Here is a 27,321-nt window from a genome sequence, read left to right as displayed (position 1 = left end):
AATATATAGCATGGCGTTTTGGTTAAACTGTGATGAAAATCTCTTTCACGTCGGCCTAGGTTATTTTCAAAATCTAAATTTCCGTTGAAAATTTCGAGTTTGAAACAAAAAGTACGTATAAGAAAACTGAAATAAATCGCACCGAAAATTTGCTGAAATTTCCAAGATTGTTTCCGTACCACAAATATAATACAAGAAATGTTTTCATTTTTATTTATTTAGCTATTTTTTTGTGACTCCCTTGTTAATAAGCATTCAAGAGGATGGACACTAGAATGAATTTTTTTCAAGGAATGTTAACTGAAATTTGGTGCTTTGCAATTTATGCCAAGGGCGAGAATCAATTCTTCTTGGTAAAAAGTAGACAAAATCGCCGTGAAAAAACAGTTATGTTTGATGTAAAAATCGAAAATATTCGATAAATAAAGCGAAATAAAAATGCCGTTAACATTTTTGTATCGGAATTCGTTCTCACAGAATTATTAGGAGTTCATCTGCAGCATCGAATTTTATTTACTATCTCGCGAACTGTTAGGGGTGGGAAGAGTCGTCTAGTGTATTACGGCTTCTTGTTCAACTGGCAATTGCGCACAAATAAATAATCCAGCTTTATGAAAATCTGCGAAGGAAGAATACAGAAAAAAAAAGTTCAGATTTACTACATGAAGTACTGGTTGAAGTTCATGTCCTCGGTAGTCTAAGCAAACGATTTTAGATTTAAACGTGACATAGCTGCCATAAAACATGTCCATCACTGCATCCCCCCCCCCCCCATTCCTTTTACCCCACCCCACCCCACAAACACACTTACACAGACATAAACAACCTAAGGGTAGATTATTGTCACAGCACGTGCTGTCTGATAATTAGTCGTGTCAAAACAAGTACAACTCGAGGCCACGTATATTGTGTATTAATATACGTCAGCGAGCATTTCCCTTTGAATTCGAAGCAAGATGTCTGGCGAACGCCAAATCTCTGTGCGTTTCTTCATCACCGTCGTCGTATTTCTCTGTGCCCGCACAAGTGAAGGTATGCCAAAAAGAACTTTTATTACGATATTCATTTCTCTTTTTCTTTATAGCACTTTTTACGAGATACGGAAAGAACGCGCAGGGAAAAATACAGGAAGATCATTGACGCCCCACTTACCTATACCAGTTGTTTTAGTTGAACTGATTGTTTTGAAAAAAAAAAGTTTAATTTCTTTTCATCTTTTCCACAGCACAAACGTTTAAGGCAGGAAAGGAAAACGTGACAACCGTTGCGCCAGGGCTGTTTGATTGTAAAAGGGTCTCTTTTCAACATCCTTTTTACGGTGGGCAGCAAGTAAAAGTCTTCGCATCAATTGGCCACACAGTGAAAAGTTCATTTCCCCGGAATAGCGCAGCCATATGGGTCGAATCAGTTACCACAAGTGGATTCAAGGTCTGTGTTCTTGAGTATGGAAAAGGATCCAATGAGTCGGCTGAAGTAAACTGGATTGCATTCCAAACAAAGCCTTCTCGATCTCAACTTGGAAACGGTTCGTTCAACTCCTTGAAAACTGGAACAGAATGTAAAAGGATCGATTTTAAAAAGGTTAGATATATTTTGTTTCTATTTCTGTACCCTGCACTTTTGATAATAAGTAGGAACCCAATCTTCCCTTTTCCCTATCTTAACTTCTCTCCTTCTCCCATTCACACCTGCCACTTTCTCCCCTGTACCCTTCTTACTCGATCCCCCTGCACAAAATTCCCTTAATCCCATTATGCCCCTTTCCCTTTCTCATCCGCTCGTCACCTTGTACCCCTGCCACCCTGATCCGCCTGTCACGTTGTCCACTTTTCTCCTTGTCCCCTTGACCCTTTTCCCCATGTCCACCTGATCCCCTTGTCCCCTTGCCTGCTTGTATCTTTGTCCACCTGATCCGCTTGACCTCATGTCCCCTTGTCTTCTTGTCCCCTTGCCTCCTTTTCTTTTTGTCCCCTTGCCCCCTTGCCCCCTTGCCCCTTTGTCCCCATCTCCCCTTGTCCCCCTGTCCCCATGTCCCCTTCCAGGTTGTAACCGTGATCCGCTGGTCCCTTTATCCCCTTGTCTGCTTGTCCCTTTCTCTTCTTTCCCCATGTCCACCTTATCCGCTTGTCCCCTTGCCCCCTTGCCTCCTTGTCCCCTTCTTTCCATGTTCCCATTTCCCCTTGTACTGGTGATCCGCTGGTCGCCATGTCCCCTTGTCCCTTTTGTCTCCTTGCCTCCTTGTCCCCTTCTTCCCATGTCCACCTTATCCGCTTGTCCCCTTGTCCCCTTTCACCTTGTTTCCTTGTCCCCTTCCCTCCTTGTCCCCGTGTCCCCTTCTTCCAATGTCCACGTTATCCGCTTCTTCCGGTGTCCCGTTGTCCCCTTGCCTCCTTGTCCCTTTTCCCCCTAGATCCGCTTGCCCACTTGCCCCCCTTTCCCCTTGTCCTCATTTACCCATTTTCCCCTGTACCCTTGTCACCCTGTCGCCTTATCCCCTCGTCCCTCTGCCCCCTTGTCGTCTTGTCCTCTTGTCTCCTTGTCCCCTTTTTCCCCTTGTCCCCTTGTCCCCATGTTCCCTTGTTCCCATGTCCCCATGTCCTCTTGTTCCGATGTCCCCTTGCCTCCTTGTCCCCTTTTCCCTTTGTCCCCACCTTGTCTCCTTGCCCCCTTGTCCCCTTGTGTCCTTGTGTCCTTGTCCCCTTGTCCCCTTGTCCCATTGTCCCCTGATCCCCTTGTCCCCCCTTGTTTCCTTGTTCCCGTGTCCCTTTGTTTCCTTGTCCCCTTGTCCGCTTGTCTCCTTTTCCTCTTGTCTCATCCGCTTGTCCCCCTTACCCGCTTGTCCCCTCTTCCCCTTTTCTCCTTGTCCTTTTTTCCCCATGTTCCCTTGACCCCTCATCCCCTTGTCCTTTTCTCCTCTTATCTCTTTTTCCCCTTGTCCCCTTGTCCCCTTGTGTCCTTGTCCCCTTGTCCCCTTGTCCCCTTGTCCCCTTGTCCCATTGTCCCCTGATCCCCTTGTCCTCCCTTGTTTCCTTGTTCCCGTGTCCTTTTGTTTCCTTGTCCCCTTGTCCGCTTGTCTCCTTCTCCTCTTGTCTCATCCGCTTGTCCCCCTTACCCGCTTGTCCCCTCTTCCCCTTTTCTCCTTGTCCTTTTTTCCCCATATTCCCTTGACCCACATCCCCTTGTCCTTTTCTCCTCTTATCTCTTTGTCCCCTTGTCTCATTTTCCTTTTGTCCCTTTTTCCCTTTTGTCCCTTTGTCCCCTTTATCCCCTTTGTCCCCATGTTTCCATGTCCCCTTGTCCCCTTGTCTCCTTTTCTTCTTGTTCTTCTTTCCCCATGTCCCCTTGTCCCGTTGTTCCCCTTGTCTTATTGTCCCCTTCTCTCCCTGTCTCCTTGCCATCTTGCCCCCATATCCCCCTTTTCCTCCTGTCCCCCTAACCCATTTGTCTCCTTGCCCCCTTGTACTTTTGTCCTCTTGTCCCTCTGTCCCCTGTTCCTTTGTCTTCTTGTCCCCTTTTTTCCCGTTCCCCCTTGTCACCATGTTCCCTTATCCCCGTGATCCGCTTGTCCCCTCGTCCAGTTGTCCCCTTGTCCCATTGTCTCCTTGCCTTCCTGTCCCCTTGTCCCCTTGTCTCCTTCTCCCCATGCCCACCTTATATGCTTGTCCCCTTTTCCTCATGTTTACCTTATCCGCTTGTCCCGTTCTCCCATTGTCCCCATGCCTCCTTCTCCCTTTGTCCCCTTGTCTCATTGTCTTCTTGTCCCCTTATCCCATTGACCCCTTGTACTTTTGTCCTCTTGTCCCTCTGACCCCTGTTCCCTTGTCTAATTGTCTTCTTTCACCTTGTCCCCTTGTCCCGTTATCTCCTTGTCCCCTTGTTCCCCTGTCCCCTTTTCTTGTTGTCTCCTTTTCTTCTTTTGCTCTTTTTATTCTCCTATTTTTTTGCAGACTTTTTCTTTTAATGTTTTGTTCTCTTTTCGTCATAATCTCTTCTTCACTTGTTTTCGTCATTTCGAGTTTTTTTGTTCCCTTGTTTTGTTTTACTCTTCCTTTCTTTTTCTCTTTTAGTTTTCTCGTCTTGTTAGTTTATGCTCATGCTCTCTTTTTTTCCTGTACGTCTTTTGTGTTGTCCTCTTGCTCTCTTGTTCTTCTGTTCTCTTGTTATCTTGTTCTTCTGTCTTCTTGTTCTTCTCGTCTGTTATCCTGTTGTTATCTTGTTCTCCTGCTCCCTTGTCCTCTTTTTCTCTTGTTCTTCTGTTTTGTTATTCTCTTTTTCTCTTGTTCTCTTATCATCTTGTCATTTTTCTTTTATTTGTCCTCTGGTTCTCTACATCTTTTCTTCCCTTCTTTTTTTTTTCTCTTGTTCTCCTGTCGTCTTGTTCTCTTGTGTCCTTTTGGTCTTTCTCTCTTGTTGTCTTGTTCAATTGTTCCCTTCTTCTTCTGTTCTCATGTTTTCTAATTCTCTTGTCCTGTTTTTCTTTTGCTGTTTTGGTACCTTGTTATCTTGTTCGCCCGTCCTCTTTTTCTCTCGTTCTCTGTAGTTCTCTTGGTCTTTTGGTCTCTTGTTCTCTTGTTCTTTTGTCTTCTCTCAATCATTTTCTCTTCTCTTCTTGTTCTTTTGTTGACTTGTTATCTTGACGTATTTTTGTCTTGTTCTCATATCGTATTTTCTCTGCTTTTTTTCTCTTCTGATGTTTTCTTGTTCTCTTGTGCTCTTTTTGTTACGCTTGACCTCTTTGTTTCTTGTTCACTCGTTCTTGATGACTTTTTTAATTTTTACTTAAAGTACTTGTTTAATTGTTCATTTTCTCACTTGTTTTCGTGTTGTCTAGTTAGCCTGTTCACTTCTCTTGTTCTTTGTTGTCTTGTTCAGTTGCTCACTTTTCACTTGTTGACCTATTCTGTCGTTTACTTTTTCCATTGTTTACTTAATCACGTGTTTACTTTTTCAGCCGTTTTACTTGTTCACTTTTCCACTTGTTTACTTCTTCACTAGGTCAATTGTACAGCTTTTCAAATGTCCACCTTTTCCCTCTATTCACTTGTTCCCGTTTTGACTTGTTGACGTTTCACTTGTTCACTTCTTTCGCTGTTGTTTTTTTTCAGTTATTCACTTATATTCACTTGCACTTGTTGCCTTTTGTACTTTTTCACTTGCTCGGTTCTTCCTTTCTCTTGTTGGCTCGCTGTCTTGTTTACCTCTTCACCTCCCCTTTCTACTGTCTTTACCTGTTCTCTTGTTCTTTTGTTCACTTGTTCAGTTGTTCGCTTTTTTGTTTGTTCACGTTTATATTTGGTCACTTGTACACTTCTTTTCTTGTTCAGAGGTGTTCCTTTTTTCACTTTTTCACTTGCTTACTTGTGCTCTCCTTCTTTGTTGACTTATTGACTTGTTGACTTATTGTCAGCGTGTTTTGTTTTCTTGTTGACTTGTAGTCTTTTTCTCTCTTCTTCTCTTGTCCTTTTTTACTTGTTCACTTGTGTATTTGTGCACCTGTTTACCTTTTTTACTTGTTCAACTTATTAATACATTCACTTTTTTCCTCTTGTTCTCGTGTTTACTTGTTCAATTGTTTCCCGTTACTTGTTTACTTTTTCTGTCGTTCATATGTCTACACGTTTTCTTGTTCGCTTCCTCAAGTCCATTTGTTCTTCTGTTTCTTTCATCTACTGCTTTTTTGTTCTCTTGCTCAATCGTTTTCTTGTTTACTACTGCATTCCACTATTTGCATTCTTGCACCGACCTTCACCTCTTAACTTGCTTGCTTGCTTATTATTCTTTTTTATTGCTTTTTAATCTCATATTTATACTTCCTATTTTATTAATTTTGTATTTATGTTTTTCTATTTTCCTCCACTACTTTTTGTTTTGTATTATACTGACATGTCTAATGCGTTTTAATGCTCTTGATTAATTTTTCAGCGTTTCTCGACTCCTCCAGCAATATTTGTAACTGCCAGTCACCAGGTAGCGAAGGGAGCTCATGAGGCCATTGTGCTGTGGGTAGAAAACTTTACCGAAGAGAGCTTTACAATTTGTATTCGAGAAGCTAAGATGTTTAATGGACCACATAACAACATAAACATAGTAAGTGTTTCTTAATACGTTATTGTCAAATCAAAAAATCAAGAAATCAATGCACAACCACAACACGAAACAATTCGTTGCAAATAGCAACGTAATAACGTCTCATAAAGAATTCTGAATTCCGGAACTAAATAATATCTTGCAATGACAACTGATGGGTGTAAATTAGTGTTTTTCAAACTCGAAACGTTTTGCAAATTCACCCCAACGAATATATACGTCACAAATTTGAGCCAACCATTTGGAGAAACGTGGTGAAAAGGTGGTTGACTTGGCATTTGCTTCTTACTCAGAAGGAAGTTATGCTGTGCACATGAAACACGCATCTATTTTTGCATTGCCATTAGCACTTTTCTTTTCGCTTAATTTGTTATTAGTTAGATTCCCTTTACAGATTCTCGCGATATTCAAATAAATAAGATAATTCAAAGAACAGCCCATCAAAAGTATAGGTTTCCCTCTTAAAAATTCAGAAAGAATAGACAATTGCTTTTACTGTCTTCCACTTTGATTCTTGATAAAATCAATCTATACGTAAAGCAGAGATAAAAAAGGGAGCTTACCTAAATCTCATTTAAATTTTGTTTTTGTTATTTTTTACGTAGGATTGGATGGCATTTACCAATCTGAGGATTGACAACTTCACTATCACCGACAGCCTTGTGTTTAGAAACACAACATCTCCATCACATCACAATAACTACGCATTCTGCCAAGTAAGATTTTATTATAGATTACAATAATAAAAATGATAATCATAATACCAATAACAACAACAACAACAACAAAACCATCAAAGTCAGCAAACTTTAATTTAGCAAGTGTCAGTTCTTTAATTTTAGCTATTTGTTCCTATCTAATCACAATAGAAAACATGTAGAAAGATTAAGAACAAAATACTTTTAACAAAATCCATTCAAATTGAAACAAAAATAACCTTAATCAGTATGTTAATTTTCGATTAAAGGTTGAAGCGCAGCCAGGATTAGACATAATAAAAACAAACGTTCACTGGCTAAAAATATTAAAAACAATGAGCTTTCGGCTTTCGCTCTACAGCCTTCGACGGATGTGCTCTACAGCCTTCCGTCGAAGGCTGTAGAGCGACAGCCGAAAGCTCATTGTTTTTAATATTTTTAGCCAGTGAACGTTTGTTTTTATTATGTTAATTTTCGTAATAAGCAAGAATATTATCTAAATCAGTACTTTTGCATCGCAGACAATAACGTTCACGAATCCGTTCTATTCTCCTCCTGTGGTGATGGTGACGCCAAAGCACAGTTACAGCAATAACTATTCGCATTTATCTGGATCACAGTGTAACGCTGTTACCGCCTGGGTTGAGGTATATTCCTTTTTAGCTGTATCCCTGTTCGTAAATGTGAAACAGAGATATATTTAAAAATAACATTAGCCGTGCAATAGAACATTATCCCAAATACGACTGTACTGACTCACACGGCACTTTCTCGATGAAGTTTAGCTATGTTATAAGTAATGCTCCCTGCGTCAGACAGTTGGGTTTCTTTGCTAATCGTATTCCATAAATGAAAATTGAAATGTAGCGAAACTTTGTAATTGAATGACAAATTAAGTATTCTACCTCCTACTCTTCGAAAAACTCGATGGCGCAAAGCGTATAATTAGCTTAATGCTTTCGCACTCCTTAAATATCTTGCAAAAATATCTCATATTGATAGCGAGGCGGAGCTCCCAGCGGCTCGAAGGGCCGCAGAGCAGAGCTCCATACCTATAGAAAATAAACAGACCTATGCTTTTGGTTTTTCATGGTCATCATGGCTAGCGGCATGGCTCGCGGGCGCCTGCAACGACGAAGTTGCCCCAACATGGCGGCCATACTCCAGAAATAGGTTTAAGGTTATGGTTAACGTCAGCTTACATCTTTGATATTGCACATCCATGTCATGGTCAATTGACAGCTGTCAAAACAAGGTAACCGTTGACCAGTATCACATGACCATATTGCGGGCTCACATATAGAGCACATCGAGGTCGAATGTTTTTTGAAGTTAACCGCTGACCAAGTGATGGATTCCATTGGATCGTGGGCTCAAGGGCTATATTTTTCCCTCTTATCGATCAGTAAATTCGGATTTACGAAAAGGGCGAAGTAAATAATCGGAGAGCTTCGCTTTTAGGCTTGGCTAAATCTATCTAATGTACACTTACATTATCTCTTCTTCTTATCGTTGTTTTTTTATTTAGCACACAACCACAGAAGAAGCAAAGGTGTGTATAAGGAATTACAAGAGTAGCACTAAGAAAAAAGACACCATCACAGTTGATTACATGGTGATTGGAGGTGGGTATTAAACAAGAAGAGACAGAAGCAGTTTATGCCTCCTTTAGTCCTGCAAGTCACATTTGAAATTCGATTATAAGTAATTTACAATTACATTTTGTAGAAACGTCGATCTGTATCGTAATCCAGAGATAATCGTAATCCAGAGATTCATGTTAGCGTTTATAGTTTTTGTTTTAAGCCTCTAGGTATTGTTTTGGAACCGTGAGTTTTGCATCGTTTTATTCTATTTTTGTTGTCATGAGAAATAGTGTGGTCCAAGATGGCGTGCCAAATATCGCTAATATGACCTCATAACCAGCGATGACTTTCATATCTTTCAACTTCGCAGCGTTTCTAGCTTTTCTTTGGCGTATTTGATCTTTTTTGTCCTATTTTAACATTTTATTTAACAACATATCACAAAAAACTACTTACAGTGAACAGTATACAATGCGTAACTTACAGAAGAATTAAACTAAAAATAAGATTGTCCTGCTACCGCCAAGACATCGGACAATGCGTGGCACGAATGCATGACGTCACATCTGCAAGTACATGTAGATTTCCATGTCTGTAGATATGATATTGCATTAACCAGCCTTAAACCCCCTGCAATACGCTAGATGTCACAAAATGGAACTTCTAGACAATAAATGAATGAATGATACTATAAATAGGACAATCGGCTTGTTTAGGGACCCTTTTAATGGTTATTCAATAGAATGTAACAGGAAATATAAATATAAATATCTGCCTGTTTGACTGATACGTTTCCTGCATGTGCATAACAGATTTGGATCCTTGTCTGAATGTGACTTGCGATTACCATGGTCTTTGTAAGGCTTTTGGTCCTCATGATGCCCGCTGCGTGTGTCTGGAAAGTTGCCCATCCTACCAAGAGCCGGTCTGTTCATCAAATGGCACAACATACGACAATGTGTGTTTGTTTCAACAGGAAATGTGTCTACAACAACTGAACTTCTCTGTGCAACACCCTGGTAGCTGTGAAGGTCAGGATCAATTTGTTTTTAGTATTCCCACCGATTACGCTGGGAAATAAAGAAGAACACAAAATGTTTCATATAATTAATCACGTTATTAATTATATGACTTGTTATTTACTTTTGTTTTTCTCTTTGATCCGCGCCAAAGTTGATTTGGCCAGACCGGGGACAATTCTAGCATGTTTGAACAAATAAACCGAATACAGTGTTACTTTATTTCAATGAAATAACGGAAAAATGTTAAAAAATTATCGAGTTCAATGTCTGTACTATACAATACGGGCCTTTTTTACCTTCAAAATTTGCTTTTGACCCAAGCACGAAGCGCAATCTTCGGTACTTATCAATGTTTTCTTCTCTTCGTTTTTTCAAGGATTTCCATTCCAGCGAGGGCGCCGACACATGCCACATATTCCATCACTGGGATATTCTCATTGTGAAATTATTCGTTTCAAGCCTTACGTGTTCTATCCAGACAGACCCATTGAAGTTCAGATAACTGTCAATCATATTGACACCAGTGACAAGACCTATGTACACGATGCTGCTGTATCGTGGGTTGAAAATGTCAATTATGAACAATTCACTGCGTGTGTGATGGCGGCAGGCTACAGTGAGCGAAAGTCACGTGCTAACGTGACTGTTGATTGGATGGCATACCAGGGGACGCCAGTGGGTGGTGTTGCTGGGGAAGTACGAATATCACAATGGTGGACTGGAACGACTTGCAAAGCTGTCAATTTTCCATCGGTTAGTTATAATTTTTGTTCGTTTTAGAACAAGATGTTATAAAGACTAATACATGGATTAACTTGTACAAAATCTCGCTTTTCCTTAAGACATCACTGGGCCATTGAAGCGTACTTTGTTTTGTTATAGAGCACTAACCCACCCTCACTGTCTTAACTGACAACAACAACGGCAGCAACAACAGCAACAGTAATAGCAACAGTAGCAGCACCCGCGTTAATTACAACAGCACCAACTTTGACGAAACAACTACATCCACAATAACCCAACAACAACAACTAAAGTTATAATCGTATTTTTTTTAAATACATGACAAAGATGAAAGAAGACGGTCCTGTTCTGTCATGTCGTGTCATGTCATGTCATGTATTTTATTCCATTTTATAAGTTCAAATACTGAGAGTTAAACAAAAATTGCAAAGAAAAGAAATGGAAAAGGGCAAGATATAGTCACTTATTATTATTATTATTATTATTATTATTGTTATTGTTGTTGTTATTATTATTATTATTATTATTATTATTATTATTATTATTATTAGTAATCATTCCAGTTATATCAATTTATTATCAATTGATAAATTTATCAATTAATCAATTAATTATTGACTGGTGCAGGATTCCTTTTCTCTTTTCTTGTTTTCCACGCAGGGAAAGTTTTTAGTGATACCTTCAGTATTTGTCACTGCTGTACATCATCATGCAGGACTGAAGCGTGACGCTGCCAGTTTGTGGATCGAAGACGTCGCGCAATCTTCATTTAAAGTTTGTTTGAGGGAATTGCAGAACTACGCAGGATCCCACGAAGATGTTTACGTTGTAAGTGTTACAGATTACCAAATTCAAGGCTTCATTGAATCGAATGACCTTTACAGCTTTCCATATGAACAGAAACATTTGACTTTGTTGGTTAATTCCATAGTTTTAAGTAGGAATTTGAGGTATGGGCAAATTTATCTCTTTTTTCACCCACCTTTACTTTTCATTTTTCTGAATAAATACCATTTATTCATTTTTTTTGTTATCTCCCTTTTTAGAAATGGCTGGCGTTTTCGTCTCTCCACAAGCCTCTGTTCTCAGAACATAGCTCAGTCTATTTTGCAAACTCCCAGCATCCCCCTGCAGGCTTCAACAATGCCTATTGCAAGGTGAGTAACATCTCTTTTTGAAGTTGATTCTACTTAGTATTATTTTCTCAACAAATATAAAAGTTTATAGCTCACAGAAAAAAGTCAGTTTACACTGTACTGCTGTTTTTTAACTAGAGATTATTGCTAAGGATGCTTAGATAACAACCTCATTGAGCGACTTTCTTTAGGATGTCCGCTTCACCAAGAAGTATAACAGCACTCCGAACGTGTTTGTTTCGGCGAACCATTCAACAAGCGGGGGAAATCAACAGACAGAACACAATGGAATAACTGCTTGGGTGGAGGTATGATAAATACCCGGTGCTTTCTGATTTTTTCGTGTTTTACTCTTTATAAAGCCCTATATTTGATCTCCAAATACAGTTACAGATCCCCAACAAGTGGGACCAAATATGCTATAATCCCAAAATACCTCGTTATAGTTAAATCACATGATTTGAGTAAAGATTTAAAGATTAAGTTATCGCGAATGCATTTTCATTTTTCATTATCCTTCTGATAACCTTACCAAATATTCAGAAATCTTCAAGTGGTTTTCTGGACTTCGATCGTGGTCGATCGCCGGCACTCTATAGCACTTCTAGGAAATTCGGTAATCGTCGATGTATTTGGATAGATCTGTGTTATGATTTGCACTCTGTATTGCAATTTCTTAACTTCAGCGCTTGTGGTAGATTGACAAGCTGCCCGTGGTGTAATATTAAAATTATATTCAGATTATCACAGTAAACATTGTAAAGTATTAGTTTTTTTACTTTATTTTAGCGTACCACTTCTCTCTTTTTCATTTTTTGTAGTACATCAACAAGACCGGTGACTGTTTATTAACTTTATTTTAGCATGCCACTGATTGTGCTTTATTGTTTTTTGTTTTTAGTACATCAACAAGACCGGTGTTCGTGTTTGCTTGAAGGAATTGTACGAGACAAAGTACGATCCTCTGTCTATATCATACACTATCTTGTCAGGTACGGACAAAATAACACATCGTTATTATATGTATTTCCGATATCAGTGGTGAACGGACTGTTCACACAATGTCTTAGTTTCAGCGATTTCGATGTCTTACAAATTACAAATGAAGAATTTCAAACTCGACTTGTTGGATAACATTATTGTTTAAAATTCATTTGCTCAAAAATAGTACAGTACTAATTAAAATGCCCAAACATATGTTTTACTTTTGGAATTGTAAACGAAAAGGTCCATGCCCTAAAAAATATGAGTACATGAAAACTCAAATCACCTAAATGGTTTTCCTTACATTTCGTGGCCGTTCTTTACATCTGCAGACATATGCCGACCTGGTTGGAATTACTTTGACGGTTATTGCTACTTCACAAGCCCCGCATGTGCCTCATGGCTAACCGCTGAATCAAACTGCTCTGCAATGAACTCCGATCTGGTGACTGTACATAACCAACAAGAAAATGTCTACATACAGCACCAGCACAATGGAGACAGATCATGGATTGGGTTGAACGATCGCAGCGTGGAGGGCTCGTTTGTGTGGACTAACAAGGAAATTAGCAGTTTTAGGTTCTGGGCGGCAAAGCAGCCAAACGACTGGAACAATGAAGACTGCGTGCACACTCTCGGGGCCAGGCATGGATACACCTGGAATGACGTTCCTTGCAAAACCTGCCTTAACTTTACTTGTTTTGCAGGTGATAAACCTACTGTTATTGATCGATGTTCTACTGATTACATTGATCATTCAATATTTAAGCACTGGTAGATATAACACGAGGACAAGAGTTTAGTTTACACCTGACATCTCCACAATACACTTCATATCTCCACAATAAGGAAAAATAAATGACTCTATTGTTAACAAATCTTTTTCATGTCATCTGCTCTTCATAACAACAGCAAAAATAGTTTTTACTCTAATGTTATGAGGATGTTTGAATATTATCATTTGCCTGATTTTGACCCTACTTTCTTAACTGATGCTAAGATTAAATACTATGTAAGTTTTAAGAAACAAAAAAGAGGGAATCGAAATTGCAAGCCACCAAAACAATTAACGAATTCTGATAATTATTATATAAATATTCAACTGATAAAGTTCATTTTAAGATGTTTATCTTCACGAAATAATCTTCTATCGACTGAAAGTGATGTAACAAATAAGTAAATTATTTTTCTTTTTTTTCTTTTACATGATTATGATTGTTATAAGTTTCGCTTTATCCAGTTTTATGCTTATAAAATTCAGTTTTTGTATAGTTCCCTATCATATCAGTAAAAGCACTCATTGCTGTATGTAATTGTTTCAGACTTGGATGAGTGTAAGAATGGCATAGATAACTGTGACGTCAACGCAGATTGTCAGAATACCGTGGGCTCATACACATGTACGTGTAAATCTGGGTCCACAGGAGACGGGACAAAATGCAAAGGTAAGAGAGATGATACAAATAGAGAAACAGAAATAAAAACAAAAGACAAGTCAAGAATGATTATTTTAAAACAAAAAACAAACCCAACCAACCAACCAACCGACCGACCGACCGACGGACCGACCGAACGACAAACCAACCATCCAACCAACCAATCGCTCATTTGGAGAGAGCCTATTATAATTGGCGTATTTTCTTACATTCATATTAAGAAATGAAATCGTTAAGGGGTTTAAAGCTTGTTTACAATGTTCTAACAGTTTGTTAAAGTTTTAACGTTTTGGCTGAAACTTCGGACTTCATCAGGGGAAAGTGAAAAAGAATTTGTAAAAGCAGGCTTTACATTATGCAAATTCGAGCTAATAAAGGTTCTGTTCCTGAAAGCTAAATTAAAAAAACTCTTGCGGCAGATGCATCACCTGATAGCGAGAATTCTCTTAGCTATGGATTCTAACAGAGATCTTCTACAGCTATCGGGTTATAGACTATTGGAGATATCGTTGGTTTAACAAAAAGCATTTTTCCCATGTAACTTTGCTTAAAGATACAGACCTGTGCTCTTCCAACGCTCATAGTTGTGACGTCAACGCTGTCTGTAACAATACTCATGGATCTTACACTTGCGCATGTAAAGCTGGATATTCAGGGGATGGCAAAAGTTGCACCGGCGAGTGATCGACGATTATATATTTTGTGCTAATCTTAGATGAGACCACTGAAAGTCCGCAAAATGACGTCAACAACATGTCAAGATAATACCGTCACATATTGACAGGTTTTTAAGAAAGTGAATAAAGTCCGCTTTTGGGACTTTTCATCTAAAATTTCCTTTCCTAATTATTTAAGCAATTATTGATGATTTAGGTGCTAAGAAATAATGTTTCGTTTTAGCCATATGGACTTGGCTTAAACTGTTTAACCCTATTCAGACCGGGCTTTTTTGGATCTTTTTAGGCCGGGGAGGTCGGGGGGGGGGGGGGGATTCGGCCCCCCTCCATAAATTCCAGAATATTTAAGCAAACATAATGAAATATCCACAAATCTATCTTTTGGTATACGTCACGTGCAATGCTGACGTCACATCACTTGACAATTACACGATAATGTCAAAAAAGCCGCCATCTTGGATCCGCCATCTTGGATTTCAAAATTTTTCCAAAACGTCAGAAAACCGCCCATAGTTACTGCAAAGTACTCAAAATCAATAAAACTGTGTTTAAAAACCGTAAAATGGTGAAAATAATTACATTAAAGATATTTTTTTTTTATTAATAGAAACACGAAAATTACAATTTTGGGAAAACATGCCTGTCAAAATGCCGTTGCCATGGTGACGTCAAGTTCCTGACACAACAACCTATCCTACCAAATTATTGTCAGATAAATTTTAGATAAACTCGCAAAGTTTGGCAGCGTTTGGTTGAATCTTGAAAAAAGTAATAAGCGTCCAAAGTCAGCGCGGGCACTTTCCGCCCCCCCAGTCTGGATAGGGTTAAAGAGGGCTATTAGAAAGACGTAAATTACAACTGTCTGCATACGGAAAAAATGCTCATTGATCTAACATAACTAGTTCGACTGAATGACGGAAAGAAGCAACAACCATACAGAGTAACAAGCAATGAAACTATCCTCACGGTGGGCTCGCCAAATTAAGCCATATTTTCCTGACTTCTTTTTCAAAGTAATAAACAGTTATAGGCCCTGTGTATGCAGGACCCGTTAACATGGTACAAAACGAGCCATGCTGGGCCGCAAGTTACGCAGTGGGGCATCCAAATCTAAGGAAGGTGAAGCTTGGTTGGTGCGAGTCGCTTTGTTCTGAATGTCCCTCTGCGTGCTTTGCGTTCCACAAAATTCGACTGCTCGCATTCTCTCAGATCAATTATCTGCCAAAGCCTTTGGCTTCGGCTAATAATTGCTCCGCTCACCACTGACAAATTACGATATTTTTTCTATATAACTGAGTTCAATTATTTTCTCTTAAATTCCTTTGTCCAATTATTTTTGACAAGAGGAATGCGCTCGCTACCTTACCTTTAAGTATTACTTTCTGTATTACTTCAAAGTATTAAATAGATTTAGTCAAGCCTAAAAGCGGAGCTCCCCGGTTATTTACTTCGCCCTTTTTGTAAATCCGAATTTACTGACTGTTAACAGGAAAAAAAAATCATGACAAGCCGCAAGCCTTAGATACGAGAAGTTCGGTCATTTCAAATGACCGAACTTTGATCCGGATTAAAGATAAAACAATAGAAGTCGCTGACAGATCTCACAGCAAGAATTGCGTGAACGCTTTGGTTAATGAACGCGTAATGTCAATCACACGTCAACGCCTTGCACGCTTAAGAAACCCGCTCGTGTTATGAATATCCAGTGAGCAGCACAAGACTAGGACAGCTTGAGTTGATTTATTGATCCTACGCGTTTCGTTTGATACTACAAACTTCGTCAGGGATATGTTACAACTACGGATCTTTACAATTTAGGCTTCTATTTATATAAAAAAAACCACTAAAGCGAGATAGACACAATTATCTCGCGTAAAATTCCCGGAAGGGCGAGGTGTATCGGGAAATTCGTAAAGACCATACAGGTGATAATATCTTATCACCTGTATGGTCTTTATGAATTTCCCGATACACCTCGCCCTTCCGGGAATTTTACGCGAGATAATTGTGTCTATCTCGCTTTAGTGGTTTTTTTTATATAAATAGAAGCCTAACTTGTAAAGATCCGTAGTTGTAAAATATCCCTGACGAAGTTTGTAGTATCAAACGAAACGCGTAGGATCAATAAATCAACTCAAGCTGTCCTAGTCTTGTGCTGCTCACTGGATATTCATAAAAAATTAAAAAAAAATGACTTGTACAATATTAATCGCTTCCAGCAATTTACAAGGCCAATGAATAGCAGTACATTGTAAAAGCTTTCGGGAAATAACGGGTGCGTTTTCAACCAGCCCTGCTCTTAAAAATCTTACGAACAGTTTCCCAATAAAGCTGTTAAAAAATTACCCTGTTTAATTCTGTTTAATTATTTATTTTTTGCTTGGCGGCTCGTACTTGGCGGTCAGATTCTCTAACGCCGACAAAAAATATAGGAAACATCGAACCAGATGAGGCGTTAGTAGTCCTTATGTTACATCGAACTCTTTGAGGCGTATCACCCGCCAGTACTGATGGACAAAATGTTCAGTAAACTGCGTGATTAGTTTTTTTTAAGGTTACATCGGACTGTTTGAGGCGTGTTGCCCGCCAGTTCTAATGGACAAAAATTAAGCTGCGTGATTAGTTCTAGCTAGTTATTGCGTGATTAGTTCTAGCTAGTGATTAGTCGCTTTGCTGTCTTCAAGTATACCAGACTCTTGTGTTGCTATTCCTGGATTTAATTTATTCCGCAAAGATCGTATCAATACTACAGGTGGTGGAGTTTGTATTTATCTAGATCAGAAAATTCCATGTAAATTACTTCAATCTTGCGATCAGGAAGGAGTCGAATCAATATGGATTTCAATGAGACCGCACAGTTTGCCTAGACAAATTACATCTATTGTTTTAGGCGTCATCTATCATTCGACCAGTAACCGAGAACCTGAGAATGTTATCCTGCGTGATCATATACAAAAGAACATTGACTTTTTATTGTGAAAGCAGCCAAATGCTCTTGTTTTGCTAACTGGCGATTTTAATCCCACTACAACTGGATTTCAAGCAAAACATGTCTGCCAAGAGAACCATCTGAAACAACTTGTGACATTCAAGACCCGCGATACCGGTACTCTGGATTGGTTCTTCACAAATAGACCAAAGCTTTTCGCCGTTTCCCAGTTGCCTAAGGTCGGAACATCGGACCATTATACTATCTTGGCTAAACCGGTTTCAGAACCTCCGTCTGTCCATAAAACCAACAAAATCATGGTTCGTGATATGCGTGACAGTGCATGGCGCGCGCTTGGGCGCTGCTTGACTCAAAAGGACTGGTCTCCAATTTACAACGCCTCCTCGTGTGAGCAAAAGTTCCAACTACTCATGTCAGAGTTGAGTCGAGTTATCGACACGTCTCTTCCCCAGAGGGTTGTTAAAAAACATCCCACCGACCGTCCTTGGATTACTAATAAAGTCAAATTATGTATATCCAAGCGCCAATCTGCATTTATGCAACACGGAAAGAACTCAGATGTTTATCGACACTGGCGAAACAAAGTACAGAATGCTATAAGATCTGCAAAATACATCTACTACCAAAACAAGGTTGCTGACGTCGAACAAATAAATCCTGCAAAGTAGTGGAGGGAAATAAAGAAGCTAGCAGGCCAGGATGCTAAGCAGGAGTGGTACCACTATTTTCTCGATAACAATATGGACATTAAATCATTAGCTAATAAAATCAACAGCTATTTTGTCGGTCTTACGGACCACTTCTCACCATTGTGTCAGGGAGATCCTCCCCTATCAGTACCTGATGAATTTTTCATTTCGGAGTACGAGGCTTATCGATCTCTGTCATCATTACAAGTGTCGAAGGCTACTGGTCCCGATATCATTCCCAACCGGGTCCTGAAAGACTTTGCTTTGGAATTAGCTCCCTTAATTCGGGATATATACAACCAGTCCTTGAGGGAGGGATATATTCCATCACTTCTGAAATCATCTATTGTTTCTCCTATCCCTGAAGTGACTCCACCCGGATCCATCGAAAAAGACCTCAGACCAATCTCCCTCACCTGCACAGTAGCGAAGGTTATGGAGGGCTTTACCTGCAGCAGGCTTATCCCCCAGTTGGATGGCAAAATTGATCCCCGCCAGTACTCCCGCAAAGGTCATTCAACAACAGACGCCCTATTATATATGTTGCAAGCGATCTACGAGGCAGTAGACAGTGGTGAGGCATGTGCTCGGGTATTTTTTGCCGATTTTTCAAAGGGATTTGATTTAATTGATCACACAATCCTGATGCAAGAACTTGCTGAACTCGATGTTCACCCAGCGATGGTCAGTTGGATTGCTGCGTTCTTAACAAACCGGAAGCAAGCAGTGAGAGTCGGAGGGACCCTGTCGGGCTGGTTACCTTTAAAAGGAGGCGTGCCACAAGGGACCAAACTTGGTGTTATCCTCTTTATGGTTATGACTAACAAATTGCTCTCTGACTGGCGACTGCACATAAAATACGTTGATGACACAAGTGCTCTAGAGATAATTCCAAGAAACTCTGTAAGCTTGCTTAATTTTGTAGCTTCGGACATCCATAACTTTGCAGAAACTCATAACATGAGACTTAATCCAGCAAAGTGTAAAGAAATGCGTATCAATTTCTTACACAATACTAACTGTCTTATTAACCCTATTGTACTAGGCGACAATGTTATTGAGTGTGTAAACACCTATAAGATTCTTGGTGTTATTATGGACAAAGACTTAAAGTGGAACTGTCATATCGACTATACAACTAAGAAAGCTTGTAAGAAGTTATATTCGCTTAGAGTCTTACGTAGAGCCGGCGTTAGCCAAGCAAATATTCTGAAGATCTATTTAAGTACAGTCCGGCCTGTATGCTGCCCCAGTCTGGCAGGCCATTCCTGGCTACCTCTCTGATGCAATAGAGCGGATACAAAAAAGGGCGCTTCACATCATTTATCCTGAAGCCGAATCATATGCTCATGCCTTACAGCTAGCTCAATTAGTTAGAATGGACACTAGAAGAGAAGACTTATGCGGTAAATACATGAATCAAATGAAGTCAGATGAACATCCTATTCACCATCTGCTACCGAGACCAGCACTGATAGAGTCTAAGTATAATGTAAGGCAGAAAGCGCCAAAGTTTTACCTGTATAATAATGCCATAACATGTAGGACAAAGAGAGCTGAAAGCTTTTTCACATTTCGATACTTTTTGTAATTATCCTTTTTTGATAGATTTTTAATTGTAAATAGTAGACTTTTCATTTCATGTAAGTGTCACTCGATAATTCAGTTTCTTTTAACTGCAAAAGAGTTTGAATAAACTATTATTATTATTATTATTATTATTATTATTATTATTATTATTATTATTATTATTATTATTATTATTATTCAAGTTTACATCGAACTGTTTGAGGCGTGCCACCCGCCAGTTCTGATGGACAAAAAAATTAAGCTGCGTGATTAGTTCTTTTAGGTTACATCGAACTGTTTGAGGCGCCAGTTCTGGTGGCTAAAACATTAAGCTGCGTGCTTAGTTTTTTTTAGGTTACATCGAACTGTTTGAGGCGTGTCGCCCGCCAGTTCTGATGGACAAAAAATTAAGCTGCGTGCTTAGCTCTTTTAGGTTACATCGAACGGTTTGAAGCGTGTCGCCCGCCAGTTCTGATCTACCAAATATTGAGCTGCGTGACCGAGTGTTGTGCTACATCGAACTGTTTGAGGCGTGTCACCCGCCAGTTCTGATGGACAAAAACATTTTAAAAGCTGCGTGAGTAGTTGTTTTATATTACATCGAAATATATGATTAGTATCTCTAACTATTTATTTAATAGTACCGCTTAATGTGTAGGACCGTACCGACGTACAAAGGAAATCATATTGATATCTCAAATTAACATGATTAATAATCGTTACTACCGTTGGTTTGGTTGGTATGTGGCCAGTGCAGTGGATAATGCTGTAGCATATAGCACGCAAATAAATTTACCGATTTACTGAATAGGAGAATTCAGCGTTGCGCAAATAGCTATAAACTATGATTTACTGTTTTGGTAATTATGTTAAATGCATTTTCACGAAATTACAGTAATTTATTGAATGGATTATTTTCATTTTAGTTATGCATGGCAATTAAATTTTCTTTGCCGGATACTTTGTGATATACAATGTAACTGATTACCTGGAATCCTCCTTTACGATGGCCGGAAATTAAACCGAATGGACGAAGAGTGAGCTGAATAAAATCAACTCGATGGGTTGCACATAATTTGAGCGCGTGCTTTCGCACAAGAATGAAACAGGCCTTTTTCATCGATGCCCGAACGATTTATCATGCCCCTCCAAAGGGAAAGCTATGTACATCGGCACCCATCAACAAGATCTCGAAATATAATGTTTTGAGAGGCGAAGGATTTTGTTGACGGCACCAGAGCCCGGATCAGATACTGAGATAGCCATTTCGACTTTGCCAAAACATGCTTTTCTGTATCGATCCACAAACCGATTATCTTGTCATAAGCGAAAATTCCTACCTCAAGAACATCCCGCCTTACGAAATCGAAGTCATCAAGTAGCTCGAAATAAATCAGCCCAAGCAAAACTTATTTTGAATTGCCGCCAGACAAACATGTTCCCGCGAAATATTATAATTTATTCTGCCGCTTAGAAAGAAAATTGATCTTTCGTAATTCCGATCATTCGATTCACAGCATTTTTGACATATTACAACACCTTCCGTTAGCACAATGAGAAAGCCTCTGCGTGAAACAATTGGCGTCTATAGTAACAACGGCTTTCAACAGCGCACCAAAAAATGTCGCTTGCGGCTCCTCATGTAGCACTTGAGCGTTGAGCCCGTGATGCATTGTAAACCATACCTTGGTAAGTGGTAAACTTCAAAAACATTCGACCGCGATGAGTTTTATATGTGAGCCCGCAATATGGTCATGTGATACTGGTCAGCGGATACCTTGTTTTGGCAGCTGTCAATTGACCATAACGTGGATGTCCAGAATCAAAGATGTAAGCTGACGTTAACTATAACCTTAAACCTATTTCTGGAGAATGGTCACCATGTTGGGGCGACGTCGTCGCTAGGCGCACGCGCCCGCGAACAATGCCGGTAGCCGTGATGACCATGAAAAACCAAAAGCGTGGGTCTGTTAATTTTCTATGGGTATGGGGCTCTGCTCTGCGGCCCTTCGGACCGCTGGGAGCTCCGCTAATACAGAAATGCATAACTTCTACTTAATTGATACGAGCTGGTCTTCATCCAATTCTCTGTCTTCCAAAGAGGTACCTAAATTCATAAAAGGGAGTTGGCCATATCTTCTTTGTCTTCTTGCTCTTTTTCATTTGCCTGAGTACTTCAACTTGTGATGTGAAAGCAGAACCGCAGTACTAAGCAGACAAATCATTCCGCTCTCCGACAACTCTGGTAAACGAGCTTCTACTTTTTACAGAATTGGACAAAACTATGCATGAACATAAAATTATATGAAGCAAAATCACTTTCTGACGGCAATGCGCATGGGCAGATCGTTTTTTGTAGACAGACATTTGTAGGCCACGTGTTTGGTTTTCCGCCAATGAAAACCGAGGAAGGAAAAATGCATCAAATGATAATTGCATTCATTCTGTCAACCACTGAAATTCGAGCATGACATCACGGCGATCAAATCGGTGTTCAAAAGCATCAAAATTTTTCAGCTTGGCATCTACTGTTTAGGAAGACCAATATCGCCGCCATGGAAAGGCTCTACTACAACGAATTTCCTTATAAGAATTATAATAATATAAATTTTTCACTTCTTACACGACACTTGTTATCAAAATTATATGTACCACAAGCAATATCAATACTGACGGAAGAGCCCACCTTTTATGAAAGTATAGCGAGCAACTAAAGTTTTTTTTCTTTTTTACGTGATTTTTTATTTCCATAGATATCGATGAGTGCGTCAGCGGTGTACACAACTGCCACAGTTCAGCTTCATGTACAAACACTGCAGGATCCTACAACTGTTCGTGTAACCAGCCTTACACAGGAGATGGAAAAACATGCACGATACCAACAGGTGAAAGTTTTGTTTTGCTTTTAAATGCAACTAAATTCATATGCTGTAATTATAACATAGAGAACAGTAGTTCTAGTGTTTTCAAGCTCGATTTTGACGAACTCAGTTATCTTTATTTGCTCCTGAATTTCACTAACGATATTTTTTTTTCGACAAGGAAGCTTTTCTCGAGATAGGGAGGAGAAAAAGTACGAGGACTTTGTCGGTCAAAAGTACTACTGACGAAAACATAAACCAAAAATTTACTACCCGTTGTACGAAAATTGTACACAACTGCGATTTCACTACATCAACAGTTTTTTTTTCCCTCAAGATCACCCTCGATTTTCCATTTCTTGCAAAATAAAGCGCCCAACAAAACACAATAGTGGCCCATCAAAGGGTTCTACGAACAGAAAACAACAATAATTATAAAACTAAACGGGAGGACACTGCAGGAGGATTGTATATATTTTATAGAACTGTCAAGGTCGCGATGGACACCTTAGGCTCATCATTATGCATTTATTTAAAGCGTATGCACGAAGTACAACGACTGACATCGACAGCTTTACGAGATATTTATGACTGGACAAAAATATGGGCGCGTGCGCGTGATTTGTAAAAAAATCCCTGTTTCTTTTGTATTTTAACCACTTTAAAACACCACTTAGCGATATACGTTCATATAGATTGTAGGAAGTCTTTGAGCTTATTTTCATTTAAATTTGAATATTTCTGCAACTCAGAGTGAACACAAAAATATTCGGCATAAACAATCGTGTCCTTTTTAAAAACGCATTGTACTCACCATAAAAGCGTGGAATATAATTACCATAATTACATCTCTCCTTGACAAAATGATCGTTTTTAGGTCGGGACACCTTCGGAAATCTCAAAGTTTGGACTTTTCCGACAATTTTGTGGCAGAGAATACAGCGCGGATACAGAACTTCATGACTTGCCACTGCAGATAGGAAAACTATGAATACTGTAGTGTGTCATAACAGAAGCGGAATTTTAAAAGAGCGCTTTTAGAAAGAGGTAGAAGACATTAAATTCAAATAAGTTGCATTGACGTTATTGTTCGTTGCCCCCCTGGGAAGCAACTAGCGATGCGTTAACCCTTGGGATGGGCGCTCTTTCGTTTATAGTGTTTTTGTCGAGGAAAGAATGTAAAGACTCCAGAAACAGTCTTTTGTTATTGCTGCTTACACCTGTTTGAAGAATTTTGGCGTAACCTGGATGTATGTCGTGGCCGATTTCTGCATGATGTTTAATCGCGGAGTTGATATTTCCGTTTGTTCCGGGCTTGTGTTCGGCTCCTCGCGATTTCCAGCTTCTTTTGCTTTCCCCAACGTATGCAAATGAGCATGTCCTGCAAGTCCGCAATCCGACTTCGAAAACGGAGCGTGAGCTACAGAGAAAATTCTCGGACCTCAAGAAACTTGGGAACCTCAGTGAAACAGAGTACTGGAAACTACGCCCCTCTGATTCCACACCAGCGTCGTTTTACGGTTTGCCTAAGATCCACAACGTGGAACTTAAACAAATGGACGATCATTTCACTCTCCCGGAAAACACAGAAACGCGAATACCACTGAGGCCCATAAACAGCTGTATTGGCGCGCCGACCTACGAACTATCAAAGTATCTTGCCTCCCTTCTGAAGCACCTCGTGAATGAAACTGAATATTCTGTCAAGAACGATAAACAGTTTGCAGAGTTTGTAAGTGACCAGGAAGTGGCTGATGACGAGCTGGTCGTATCGTTTGACGTGGTTTCACTATTCACCTCCATACCAATCGACATGGCTATAGATATCGTTTAGCGAAAACTCGAGGGATCTGAATGATTGGAGAAGTCATACACAGCTGACTAAAGGTCAGGTCCTAGATCTACTCTCCTTTTTGCTGCACAACAGTTATTTTGTATTCGAGGGAGCCCAATACCACCAGGTATCGGGATGTGCCATGGGATCGCCAGTCAGTGCGGTGATCGCAGAGCTTGTAATGCAAGAAGTTGAGGAGAAAGCGTTAGAAACTTTGTCCGTTCAGGCGCCGCTATGTCGATGATTCGAATGCGTGCATTAAGAGGGACGGTGTTGAAGCTTTTCACAGCCACTTAAACTCGATAAACGCCAACATTCAGTTTACAGTGGAGATGCCTACAACAACTATGGGCAAGAACAGCATAGCCTTCCTGGACACCAACAACACCGTTAATGAGGATGGTAGGATCGAGGTGGGTGTATACCGAAAGACCACACATACGAGCAAGTATTTAGACTTCCATTCACACAGCCCAGCGCAAAGCAAGAGAGCTGTCGTTAAGACTCTAATGAACCGAGCTAAGTGCATTCCATCAACAACCGCGCAAAGACAAAACGAGAAACAACGCATTATTAATGACTTAAAAGCTAACGGTTATCCCGAGAGCTTCATCAAGTCAGCTGGCGAATCAAACAAAACAAACACGCAACCAAGAACCCAGGAGAATCTGAAGGCATACACGTCCATCCCGTATGTGGAAGAGTGTCGGAGCGCGTTCGACGGATTTTGAGCCGCGAAAACATCAAGACAGCGTTTAAACCAGTACGAACGTTAGGAAATATCTTCAAAAAGCCCAAGGACCGACCGAATAAAGAGCGGTTGAAAGGAATTGTATACAAAGTGACTTGCAGGACATGCCCATTTGCATACGTTGGGGAAAGCAAAAGAAGCTGGAAATCGCGAGGAGCCGAACACAAGCCCGGAACAAACGGAAATATCAACTCCGCGATTAAACATCATGCAGAAATCGGCCACGACAAACATCCAGGTTACGCCGAAATTCTTGAAACAGGTGTAAGCAGCAATAACAAAAGACTGTTTCTGGAGTCTTTACATTCTTTCCTCGACAAAAACACTATAAACGAAAGAGCGCCCATCCCAAGGGTTAACGCATCGCTAGTTGCTTCCCAGGGGGGCAACGAACAATAACGTCAATGCAACTTATTAGAATTCTGCGAACCTTGCAAAATCCATCATTCTCTCAAGAAGACCGCAGAAGGCGATCGGATATTTAGAGTATCCTTTTTATATTTTAAGATCTGTTTAAACCATTTTTTATATTTTAAGCTCTGACCACAGATCGCTCCAGCAGTTTTATTCACAATCTTTCATCATTTCTTTATGTCTCTGTATAATTTGAGCTTAATCGCACCCATAACAGTTGAGAAATAAGCGTTTTAAAAGATGCAGTTCAAGCAAAATTTCCCTTCATGAATTTATTCATGCTGTTGGTATCCCCCGCGACCTTAAATGGTCTATTATCGATTTCTGCTTAGTTCGTTTTGCTGTTTTGTCTTTTTATTTGATCACTACTTCCGGCGACTTTGGTGTTAAACTCAAATCCTCCCTTCTGACAATATTATGTAACATTATCAAATTATTACTGAGTTCAGTACCGCAGAGATCCAACGAGATTATCTGATTTGCTTATTTTCAATGAATGCTTTTGTTTCCTGTTCACCATTTAGAATAAACTCGCGAACTCAGAATGCCCACAGAGTGACAATTTACGAATAATCATAGACAGAAGTCACTATATACAGTGCACTATTAAATGTGCATACATGTATTACGCACGCACGTATTTGTTACAGTGTCACACCTTGGGATGAGTAAATAAAGTGGTGGCGTTTAAGTAGTAGATAAAAGTTAATTCTATTGTTTGATTTGTATTGGGGTTTACAGTTGTGTACATGTGATCTGAATACAGTGCTGGGATTGGTTTGCACCCTCATGAATAGTTAATGAATTTTACAAGTTATAATACATAAAAATACATATAAGTAGAATAATACGGTTTGCCCTAAAACCCATGATATATTTATTCAATGATATGACATACAAATAAGTGGCCTGGTTTTCTGCAGTTTAGCAGTTTCTTGTTGCGCGGCGGTTGTTGCGAAATCAAGGCACTAGAAAGTACTTAAAAGTAACACAAAATAGCCAAATTCTCCATTATGTAGAAAACTTCGACTTCGCCGACGACTTTTTTTCTTCGAATGTTAGCAATAATAATAAATAATGCGGACGAACGAACGGACTGACTGACTGAGATGTGAAATCATTGCTGTGCAAGTTATGAGGGGATCGCTATTGGGTCCCAGAACTCCTCTTTCCCCTTTCACTGTTTATTTTATTTAATTTGTTCACTCACGTGTTTTCTGGACTCCATTGACTCACTTTTACTCTCTGTTCCTCAGAATGCCAAAACTACCAAACCCTCAGCGATGCAAGCAGAAAAGTTACCAATGGCAATCAATTTTTCTGTGACGATAGACTTGCTACTGGTTGGTATCGTTTTCAAGGAGCCGCGGGCTCAAGAATGCCTACCTCATGTCCACCCGATCAGAGGTGTGGGTCTTCAGCAACCGGTTGGTTAAATGGTGGACATCCTGCAGTCGCTGACGGCAGAGTAAGCAGGCAGGTCTGCTTTCACCATTTGTCAAACTGTTGTAAATTTCCCAACAGTATCTGGTCTAAATCCATTCAAGTGAGAAATTGTGGTTCTTTTTATGTTTACTACCTCACTAGTACACCTGGTTGTCATCTCCGTTACTGCGGCACTGACTAAGACAAACACAGTGAAGATGTATACAGTAAACTCAAATGGCCTAAAAAAGTTCATTTCACGTGTTCCTTTTCGTATTAAAATTTTACTGTTGTTGTGATTTGACTAAAACAGCTAGGCGGCCAGTGCCGTTGTTTCCAGTCTTATGACAATTTCCTTTCGCATATGATGAAAGAAGTATACTCGAAACATGTCAAAAGTAAAATCGTTAGCTGGAGAAAAACAGACAAGGTATAGGAACCTGAAACTGAAAAAGAAA

General features: G+C 39.7%; 1 protein-coding gene and 1 pseudogene across 3 annotated transcripts in view; one reads left to right on the top strand and one right to left on the bottom strand.

Annotated features, from left to right (window-relative positions):
- Positions 1-27,321, bottom strand: part of LOC144665203 (uncharacterized) — a 277,333-nt pseudogene that overhangs the window by 47,770 nt on the left and 202,242 nt on the right. The window lies entirely within an intron of this gene.
- Positions 958-27,321, top strand: LOC144665216 (uncharacterized). Of its 2 annotated transcripts, XM_078526408.1 has the most exons (17): positions 958-1,032; positions 1,226-1,581; positions 5,923-6,087; positions 6,693-6,803; positions 7,307-7,432; positions 8,314-8,410; positions 9,184-9,402; positions 9,770-10,146; positions 10,798-10,965; positions 11,184-11,294; positions 11,465-11,581; positions 12,175-12,265; positions 12,590-12,964; positions 13,580-13,702; positions 14,247-14,369; positions 22,332-22,463; positions 26,695-27,321. In XM_078526408.1, the coding sequence occupies exons 3-17, from the start codon at positions 6,055-6,057 to the stop codon at positions 27,063-27,065; spliced, it is 2,574 nt and encodes an 857-aa protein (XP_078382534.1). In that variant the 5' UTR covers positions 958-1,032; positions 1,226-1,581; positions 5,923-6,054; the 3' UTR covers positions 27,066-27,321. The 2 variants fall into 2 exon arrangements, with proteins under 2 accessions (XP_078382534.1, XP_078382533.1); XM_078526407.1 differs by lacking the exons at positions 958-1,032; positions 1,226-1,581; positions 14,247-14,369 and having other exon boundaries at positions 5,929-6,087.

The sequence above is a fragment of the Oculina patagonica genome, chromosome 9, assembly GCF_052425735.1.
Source record: "Oculina patagonica isolate OP01 chromosome 9, crgOcupat, whole genome shotgun sequence".
Classification (NCBI taxonomy): domain Eukaryota; kingdom Metazoa; phylum Cnidaria; class Anthozoa; order Scleractinia; family Oculinidae; genus Oculina; species Oculina patagonica.
The sequence above is the reverse complement of the archived record's forward strand: the minus strand, read 5'-3'. Positions and strand labels throughout refer to the sequence as shown.